Below are 10,546 nucleotides of genomic sequence, written 5' to 3'. Positions count from 1 at the left end.
AAAGAAAATGGTTTCAAGTCTAATCTGTCTTTTTTACATTGAGGATACTTCCACAGTACACTCAGGTCAAACAAAAAAAAAAAAAAAAAACCGCAAAAAGCAGAGTGCCTTTCATGCTATCAGAATGAACTTCCAAAAAATGGCAGAATTCTAGATGGAAAATCAGCACAGGATATACTGATTTGTACTTGAAATGAACACAAGAGTCCTTCTTAAGTCAAATGATTTTATTTCACCTTACTGCAATACCAACAGCAAAAATTGTAGTTACTAAAAAGTCATTCGAGTCTTTACAAATCAAAGGGAAATATAGGCAATATTGTTACCATGCTCTAAAAAACATCATAAAAACACAAAGCCCTTCCCATATTAGTAATTACATTTAGCTAAAATGTAAATAGTATTATTGATGAGGATTTCCATAAGATCTTGTAATGACAGTGATGCCACTTAATCATGACTACCCTTGTCATAGCAAATGATAGCCCAAGCTGTGAAAATCTTGCAGTGGCAATATAATAAGGCAAAGACAAGCCACGACAGTTGGTTGGCAGGGAAAGGCTATGCCTGTCATAGCAGGTGATAGTCCCAAATCTCAAAGATCTTGCAGGCTGACACTATCTTGAGTAAGGCAAAGTACAAGTCGGGACAGCAAGCTCTCAATCACAGGGTAACTCACAGCAGCCTCACTGTCTTTCCAGTCACAGTCAGAAAGTCCTCATCAGCCAAGGCACGAAGTGCTTCTTCAAACATTTCCTTCGTGACAGCCTTAAAGAAAAGGAGCAAATCAAATAAAGATGAGGGAAATACTTCAAACATAGTAAAAATGCTATACTTTCTATCAATTTTCTAATGTTTTTATTTGAAGTTTTCATTCTATGTGAAAACTGAAGCCTGGCCTGGAACCCTGAAGCTGAGTTTGCTAATTCCAGAAGCCAGAATAAACAAAGGTACAGCAAATTCAACTCATTTGTCTGTAAAATAACTGGCTTTCTAGTCATACCAACAGATCGTTCATGTTTCTATTTTCTTCCATAAGACATGTTCATTTGGAAAAAAATGCTTTTAAACATTAATGGAAGTGTAAAAACAAAGCAGGAAACTTACTATATCAGACTGTGCTCGGAGATCATCCAAAAGCTGTTGGTACTTCAGAGATGGTGCTTTACCCTTTGTTTGGATGAGCTTCCGTAAGGCTTGAGCCAACTCCTCTTTCCGCTTACGAGCTGTTGCGCTCATTCCTTATAAAAGCAAAGAAAATACCTTTGAGCGATCAGCTAAGGAGGACAGGTTAAATTACATTTTAAAAATCACAAAAGCCCAACAGCGGCCCTGCTCTCACAAACCTGTTGTGAGAATGGATATGTCCACAATGCCAGTCTTTGGATCAGTAGCAGATTGTTTCAGTGCCTCCCGATGGAGGCGTTTTGCTTCCTCCACATCAATTGTTTCCACCTTCTCAGAGAAGCGCATCTTGGCGTGCGCCTCGGCCAGCCGGATCAGAGACTCCAGCTGCCGGGGGTAGGCGGAAACCATTCCCCTGCCACTGCCGATCTTCCTCATGTCCACGTACGCCTGAAAGGGACACACTCGTTAGAGTTCACTGCCTGTTCCTTCCTTTTCAGTCCCCTGCATCCCCCACCTCTTATTCCAGAATGTGAGCAATTCTGGCAAGCCATTCTAAATATTGTATCTCTGCTCACACACCTCCACGGTTTGTCTGCAGTGATGAATAACCACATCAAAGAAACTATTTTCCATTATAAAGCAATTAAAGCATGGTAATTAATCAAGTTTCGAATCACTTTAGAATTCTGGATTAGTCTCATATAGCAGTACTTGTGTCTATGATGATACATTTTGCTTTGGTAGACTTTAATGTGTTTTATGTGACAGAACCAAACCAACATATCTGAAAGCTGAACATTAGAATTCAGAATGACTAATCTGATCCCTCTTTCCATTAAAGACCTTTTTTTTTCAAGGATCTTACAGAAGGTTGATAGTAGATTGGTGTATGTAGATGGTGCATGGAGATGGTAGCTCAACACTTCTGACAAGCCAGGAAAGACTCTGAACATTCTCAGCAGCAACTCATTTACCTCAATAAGGGCTTGGCCTGCTTCTTCACCTAATCTGGGATTTACGTAACTGCGAGCATATGCAATGTAATCCCTCAATACTGCCATATCCATGTATTCCTCCTCCATCTTTTCTTCACTTTGGTAGTACAGTGAAACCAAATGGCGAGCAAGGCGTCTGTCATAAGCTTCATCACGTGGATCCAACATCAAAAAGATCAAGTCAAATCTGAATGGGATATGATCCACTATTAGTGCATACTTTCTTGTCATTTAGGTACTTGGCTTAGAAAGATTTGACATAATAGGTACAGGTAGGAGTTACTAGACTGTTAATTCCTACTCTCAGTACAAACTGTATTCCCACACCAGAAAGAAAATTTTTCTAGAATTGTTAAGGTACAGAACAACACAACAGATTTGCTTACACCCTACAGACTTGAAATTTTGAAAGCAAGGTACATTCTGCAAAGTTCAGATTCCATGTTCAAGGCTGACATATTGTGTTTCCTTAAAAAATCCACACCCCACAACACCCCCAAAGAAAGTTGCAACTGCCACAAACAAGAAATCCCACACATATTAAAAAATGCATGGAACTTGCTGCTAAAGATACTGCCCTGAAATACAACAAAAAATGCAACTAAATAAAATTACAATTCAAAATTCAATTCAATTTAATCCTGAAGAAAATGGTTTATAATTTTACAAACAATTTATTAAACTAGTCTCAACCAAAAGTAGACACAGATATTGCATGTTTAGCCAGCCAATATTTTATTTTTGTAGGCTTAAATCCAAAAAATTGTGGAAGTGAGATGCTGCTCAAACCTAGCAGCTCTTGACTGAAATTTAAGCCATAAGTGTTCTCAGGATATCCAGTATAGCATGAGGGTACTTTACATTTCCAGTTACTGTGGAAATTCTTAACAAGATGCAGCTCCAGCATATAGTTTAATTTTCTGTCAGCAAGCACTAAATATGGCTCTAACAGCTATTGCCCAAATGACTGACCAGCACTGCTACCACCTCCTCAGGTAAATTTGACAAAGCAGCATGAAGCGGGCACAGGTCTTAGGACTCTACCACCTCTGCTGCTGAGCTCCCTGATCGTCAGTGTTTCACTTTAAAATCTTTAATGGAGCTAAGAAAAACATCCTGGATTTTTGTTAAAAGTTATCAATACTCTAAGTTTCAGAACAGCTTTTTGAGGAGATGATTATGAAACAACACAGAATGAAATAAAAGAGATTCTACAGATCTTATTACACCTGCTCTTCAAGGTCAACATGTAAAGACTAAAAGACACTCCTGTGCTCACAGAGATATTGTAAAGACAGCATTTAAAGTATGTGCTGTAAAGGATTTCCATTAGTTTGTGAAAAACACAGTAGCTGTATTCTATTACATGTAATGATTTTCAGAAGCAGAAGTTAAACATCCCCTAAACATGACACATGCAGTGCAGTTCAGTACCTTGACAGCAGTGTATGAGGAAGCTGAATGTTTTCAATAGTAGTCTTTTTTGGATTCCACTGTGATTCTATAGGATTAGCTGCTGCTAGGATAGATGTACGAGCATTCAATTGGCAAATAATTCCAGCCTGTCAAAAGGAAAAACATCTCTGAAACCAGCTGCAGCTGTGCCATCAAAACCTCCCTCCAATTGCATGAGATCACCAATGTTATTAGGTGGATTCTGTAGTCAAAAACTGCATTGTGAAAGCCTCTGAGTAAATCAAGAGCAAAATCCCCTAGGAATAACTTCAGTTTCCTTTACCTTTGCAATGGAGAGCGTCTGTTGTTCCATTACTTCATGTAGAACTGACCTTGTGCTTTCGTTCATTTTATCAAACTCATCAATGCAGCAAATGCCATTGTCACTAAGTACTAGAGCTCCTGTCTGGAGAACCAGCTGCCGTGTTTCTGGATCCTTCATCACGTATGCAGTAAGACCAACTGCACTTGAGCCTTTGCCAGAAGTATACTGGCCTCGAGGAACCAGGTTATACACATACTGGAGCAGCTGGGATTTGCTAGTACCAGGATCACCACAGAGAAGAATGTTGATCTCTGCACGAAAATTCCCTCTTCCTGTGTGAGTAAAGTCCTTTCTTGATCCACCAAAAAGCTGAAGCAGAATACCCTATAAAAATGAAAATATCAATTGTATAGATGTAACAGAGCAAATACAACTGTTCAGCTGAAACGTGAAAAACCAAACACTGCTAAAATTAACACAACGCAATGCATCTGCATGGTTTCAAGAATTAAAGACAGAAATTTTGTATGTTTTTTTAACCAAATTCTGGTTGGAACCTGAAGAACCCCCTTTGATGAAGGGTCCTTAGTTTTCCTCAACTCCACCCCCTAGATTGGACATGCCTTTATTAGCATTTTGAGAAGGTAACAACAAAAGGACCTGTCATTACTGTGTTCCCATTTCATAACTAAATCATTGTATGGTTTTGAATTACACTTTCAGGAACTTGTGAACAATAATAATGTATAACTCTATTCAAAAAACCTCAAAGGAATATACTTGGAAGAGGAGTGTTTGATTTCTCACAGTAATTTGAGACCTCCTACTGATTGCAGTTTTCACAATGTCCTAGTACCTCATTTGATACTTTGTTGGAACAGTCCCTTCTTGGATACATCCAAGTAAATGTTTTGATACTCCATAATTCAGAGTCAACCATATGTCATTTTGAAGCTACTATTTGTGGATGCCTCTTCTCAGCAAGCACAGATACTATGTTACAGGTACTTACTTTCCTTTGATAATTCGTAATCTGAATTAGTAATCTGAAGTTTCAAGATACATTAACAACAAACAGTAACTACAAACATATACACATAAAGAACTTTTCACCTTTTTGATATCTTCATGCTCATAGATACTTGGAGCCAATGCTAAAGCAAGCCTCTCATATATGTCTGCTTTTTTAGAAAGCTCTTTGAGCAACTCCACACGTTCCTCTGTAAACCTTTTTTGCTCAGTTTCCTCATCAACACCGTGCAGGCGTTTGGAGTCTGTCTTGCGATAGTGTATGACATCAATGTGGGTCTTGTACACGGATTTCACACTGCTGACACGGGGATTAACTCGAATGGGGACTGCCCTGTAGATACCTAAATATAAATTCCAATCATAGCATTACATATGGAGAAACATACTAATTCCAAACCTAAAAATTTTACAAGTTCCCAGAAAGAGCAGAGCTTTTTAAAACAGCCTAAATACTTTGCCCTCTAATTTCTTACTGAAAGTCATGTAGAAGCCATATTGAAGTCACCTAGACCCATTTTTGCAGGTAGACATATGTTTTACATTCATACCAAAAGTAGTCTCAACAATGAAAGCATTTTTGAAAAAAACCTAAGGTTTGATGCCTTTAAAATTCCCCCTCCAGTCAGCCTTTTCCCCTCTTTTTAAGTGCCGAGTTTAATAACAGCTTTCTAATGCATTTCAAACAGCTTGGGTTTTTTACAGCAGTTGTTTTAAAGCAAAATGGTTTATAACACGTTGCTGTAGTATCACAAGACTTACTCTACATTATCACTATCCTGACTGCAGACACTATCTGCAGACATTATCACTATCTGACTGCAGGTACTGTCTCTTCTTCCGCTACAGCTTCAAAATAAAGGAATCAAGGTCAGACAGCCTGGGGATGTCTAACCCAATTATGGGGTCAAACTGGAGTCAGCTGGAGTCCACTGCTTGCTAAAGGCTGTGTCCCATCAGTATCTCAAGGACACAGACTCCACACAGCCTTGCCAGTCAACCTGTGATGAGGCTCGACCACACAAACAGTAAAGTTTTTATTTTTAACCAGAATTGCCTGTATTTCACCTTGTGCCCTTTGTGTGCCACTGGGCATCATTAAGAACAATCTGGCTTTGTCTTCTTGACACTACCACCCCTCCACCCACACCAAATCAGGTGTGTCTAAACATGCTAAAATACTCCCAAGCCTTCTATTCTCCACGTTGAGCAGCTTTCTCAGCCTTTCCATGCATGACCAAGGCTTCTGTTATCATCATAGCCCTTTCCTGAATTCACTCCTGTATGTTCATGTCTCCCTTGCCCTGGGAGACCCCACAACTGGACCCAGTACTCCCTCAAATGGCTGGCAACACTCCTAATACAGCCCAGGAGAATGTTGGCACCACAGCTTCCTTCCAGTTTTGTTTTTGTCTGCAAGTTTGCTGAGGGTGTAGAACACTGTCCCAAAAAGAAAAGGTTTACAGGATTATTGGCTCAATCACCTTTCCCAGGGCTCAAGATGCAGCTGACTGGCCTGCCGTTCCCCAGGTCTCCTCCTCACTGTAGGGAGTGCCTTTGGCTTTTTTCTAGTATTTTAGCCAGTCAGCATGACTTTTTGAAGTTAATTGAGTGGCCTTGCACATAAAGTGCCCAACTCCCTCAGCACTTGGAAGTGCATCCCATCAGGTCCCTTTACACACAGTTAAGATCAGTAAAAAAGAAAAATGGAAATACTCAAACCAAATTTTACCTGTGACGTTAACTCTGTCACCTGGTTGAACTTTATCAACAAGGTCATTGTGAGCAAAGAGTGCCACCGTATGCGGGGTCTGTCCAGCTGGCATATCTTCAGGAGACTCCTGCAGTTTGATCTAGCAAAAACACCATTTAAGTTTCAGTTGCAAAAAAGCAGAGCTTTTCCAGAGCATACAACCGGATTTTGTATTAACACAGTCTTCAGCATAATTATGAATCAAGAACATTGCTTAGGAACAAAATATCCCCACCCAAACAGAAAACTAATTACTGATTACAAGAGATGATGAAAATGAGAATTCTGTTACTGCTACTGGCATGGATAAAATGCTGCTACCAACAAGGCTCACCTAGCCTAGACAGAATTTGACATACTGTATATAAAGGGACTTCCATATAGAAACATTAAGAGATGTACATACTTCATTTCATCCTCGTAACGCATTTCTTCTCCAAAGTTGTTTCACCCATTTCCATGTTCCAAAACACTTTCTTTTCAAAACATTCAATCCCAAGATACATAACTAATGCTGTCAATGATTTTAGGAGGGTGGAGGAGCAAAAACTGGCAATTCTTTCATTTTAGCCACTACCTAAGCCAACATACCATCTGTTTGTCAGAGAACATGGATCTGTTGTGAATCAGCGCCATACTGTGCGTTGTGTTACAGTTCTTGCACACGGATGGTTCAGCAATCCTGCCACGGTCTATTTCCACTCTGGTGGTGAAAGAGCAAACCTGGCACCTAAAGAATGCTTCCTGCATCTCAGGAATTAACTGGGAGCTTCTGATGACCATGCCACTGATGGTGATGAGTTGATCAATGTCTACAAAAATATAGGGACTTATGTTATGACCTCATACACTTAAAATTTAAATAACCTTCAATATTTCACATTACAATAATTTTTAGGCAGAAAGTAGACAAATAGGTTACTACTATCTTGTTCAAGCAGAATCATAAATGCATAATACAAATATTCTAATTTACAGGAGTATGTATACAAAAGAAAGAATCTTTTGCACTTCCAGAACTAAGAACACAAGTAGGTGATGATAGGGCTTTAAAGCATGTTCTTCTGAAAAAGACATGAATGGAAGATACTGGTCTGGACCACAAGTACAGTTTTACATAGACTTAATCTTACTTTCCATAGACTTAGTATTCACTAAGTCTATGGAAATCTTTAAGATTCTTTTCTAACATGGTAAGCAAAAGGTTTACCTTCAGGGTTCAGATTTCTCATATTCCTGGTCTTCAGTGCATTATATGGCCTTACTTGAATTTGATGCTCTAGTATTGAATCAGGGTAACGATCAAAAAAGATCTCATTGGCAGCCATGTCAAATGTTGGGATAACTTCCTGTATTAGAAAGAGCTTACATGTTAAATCACAGAATGAAGTAGTTCTGCAAAAAGCATTTTATGTGCTGCTGATCAGCCAGTAATGACTAAAAGTTACATCATCTGAACATTTTCCTACATAACACAAAACCTGCTGTTTGGATCGGATTTATTCATTCACTTGAGTATTGCAAGGGGTGGAGTCACACAACTCTGGACATTGCAGGTCACCAGCTAACTTTGCATGCATGAGGTACTGTTTCTATGATTATCTACTATGAAACAAGACATCTTACATTCACTAAAATAAAGTAGCCACTGAGATTGCACTGAGCATATACACAGTATGCACTGCATTTAAACAAGCATTTTAAAACCCAGAAATATGAAAGAACCATCTGAAAGCCAGAAAACAAGTGCACTACTTCACCTGAGGATAGCAGATCAGTTGCCTGTAGAGATTTTCATCAAATGATCTTAGATGGTCACAATTCACGTTCAGGAATGGTTCCCCAACCACATTAATCTGCAACGGAGTTAGGAAATCTTTAGCTTGATGGCATGCAAGACTGAAAGAAGAAAATCCAAATTACAAAATACTGCATTAGAATACCTCTTGAAGTCGTTGCATATACCGTGGCTCATTAAGATCCAGGCCAATGTCTTCATCCTCTTTATCCAGTGGATCGATAAAGCGCTGGAGAAATCTCTGAATGTTCGAGGTAAAAGAAAATCAGGAAAAATTAGCAGAATCAGCAGTACAAACACCTCCTTGGTATCAGATTCAACTAATACTTGTTTAAATCAAACTAGCTTTCCATTTAAAAAAGAGGAAGAAACAAAACCCACCTGGAATTTTTCTTTGCACGAGGCCACATTGACATCTGTTCCCCAAATAACAAGCTTTTGTCCAAGAGATTGCTCGGTTGCTACTATATCCTCAGCCAGCTGCATAAAAACAAATTAAGCATATACAAATATATGTTCAAAAAGAAGTTGTCAGATACAAGAGGTGAGATATCCACCTACCCCATCCGAGTGTAAATCCACTTGTCTGGCTTTCCGGACAGACCCGAGATCCGGCCTCTGCCTGACTGGAGTTCCTCGTGCACCACTTCGTGGGGTACCCTCTACCCTGGAGCTGGGTGTGCCGTACGTCAGAGGTGAACTGATGTCAAAGTCAAGAGGAATGGCTATAAAAGGAAGTGGTTTGTAATGATTATTGAGACATTTTACATCTACAGCAGACTAAAATTCAGCCTCTGCATTTGTCTCATTGGTCCTTCAACTCTGTCATAAAATGAGCAGTATCAGTCAAGCCCAGTGTTCTGTCAAAACACACATTAAAGATGCTGCCAGTCTCCCTAAAACTTTTCTTTGTATTAACAGCTTGTCTCAAAGATCCCAAGGTCAAATGAAGCTTCCCTAGAAAACTTCACAGCAGTACTGCATTTTAAAACTACACTGTAGTTCAAGCATAAAAACATACAGAACTGTAGATGAAACACATTTTTTAGTATTTTGGGGGTGGTAGAGCAAGAGACACAATTAACAACTACTAGAATTAAAAACAATCCTATATATATATCAAAGCAAGAAGGGCTTTCTATGGCAAACAACTAGTTCCTTCTGTGTTAGCAGTTTTATTATTCCTCCTATAAGTAAAATTTAAAAACGAATGTCTATTCCCTGATATATATTCCCATGGTAACTGGGATAGAGACCTGCATCCCAGATACTGACTGCACTCCTGCAGAGAATACTAAACTCAAATGAGAAACATGAGACAACGCTCATTTTTCCCTCGAGCGTTTTTCAGCCGGATGTGCCCCGGAGCCGGGCTGCATCCCCAGGGCCCGCACAGCCCCGGAGCCGGCCCAGCCCCAGCGTACCGGAGTGGCGGAACTGCGGCGGGCTGGAGAACAGCGCATCGGCGGCGCCGGGGCTCTGCGCGTCGGCGGGCGGGGACGTGGGCATGGGCTGCAGGTCCCCGGTGGAGGTGGAGTCGTCTGTCCGACGCTTCTGGGAAGGAGGAGAGCGAGCATCTTGTGCTGCAAGAGACACAGGCGGACCGGAGTTACAGTAGCCAGGCGGACCGAGGCGGGGGAGCCCACCCCGCCGGCCCCGTCCCGCCGCAGCACTTACGAGTCGGGGGGTTGCTGCCCCGGCCGCGCTTGCTCCGTCGGCGGCTGGGAGTGGAGGCTGGCGACGACATGGCGCTGCTGCGGCTCCAGCTGCGGTCCTACCTGGGGGCAGGGGGTCAGCGAGAAGAATGAGCGCGGCGGGCGCTGCGCTACTCGGCCGAGTCCCGACCGGCGGGTTCCCGTCCCTGTCCTCCCCTCGGCAGCCGCGACCCCCGCCCGGCGCCCGTACAGCCACAAGCGCCGCCACACTCCGCGCCACAGCCCGCGGCGTGCGCGCGCTCTCCCGGGCTTTCTGGCCAATGGCGAGGCGCGATCGTAACGGACGCGCCCAATGAAGGCAGAAAGGGGGGATGCGGAACCGAGAGGGAAAGGAGATTAATCCTCTGGACCCCCGAAGTGAGGGTTGCTCCCGCTCGACCTGCTCTAATAGAGAAAGAACTATAATGC

At 41.5% G+C, this 10,546-nt stretch overlaps 1 protein-coding gene across 2 annotated transcripts; it reads right to left on the bottom strand.

Moving 5' to 3' along the window:
• Window positions 1–209: 209 nt before the first annotated feature.
• MCM4 (minichromosome maintenance complex component 4) lies at window positions 210–10,394 on the bottom strand. 2 transcript variants are annotated; one of them, XM_032746967.3, is made up of 17 exons: window positions 10,329–10,394; window positions 10,101–10,201; window positions 9,848–10,006; window positions 8,985–9,148; window positions 8,805–8,903; window positions 8,569–8,664; window positions 8,386–8,481; window positions 7,836–7,974; window positions 7,217–7,437; window positions 6,605–6,725; window positions 4,957–5,216; window positions 3,862–4,227; window positions 3,558–3,685; window positions 2,103–2,310; window positions 1,347–1,575; window positions 1,108–1,241; window positions 210–768 (listed from the first exon to the last, which is right to left on the bottom strand). In XM_032746967.3, exons 2-17 carry the CDS (start codon window positions 10,168–10,170, stop codon window positions 676–678), a joined length of 2,583 nt encoding a protein of 860 aa, XP_032602858.1. In that variant the 5' UTR covers window positions 10,171–10,201; window positions 10,329–10,394; the 3' UTR covers window positions 210–675. The 2 variants fall into 2 exon arrangements, with proteins under 2 accessions (XP_032602858.1, XP_072780740.1); XM_072924639.1 differs by lacking the exon at window positions 10,329–10,394 and having other exon boundaries at window positions 10,101–10,304.
• Window positions 10,395–10,546: the final 152 nt, after the last annotated feature.

Source organism: Taeniopygia guttata, chromosome 2 (genome assembly GCF_048771995.1).
Source record: "Taeniopygia guttata chromosome 2, bTaeGut7.mat, whole genome shotgun sequence".
NCBI classification, from domain to species: domain Eukaryota; kingdom Metazoa; phylum Chordata; class Aves; order Passeriformes; family Estrildidae; genus Taeniopygia; species Taeniopygia guttata.
Note: the sequence above shows the minus strand (reverse complement) of the source record. Positions and strands in the feature narration are given on the sequence as shown.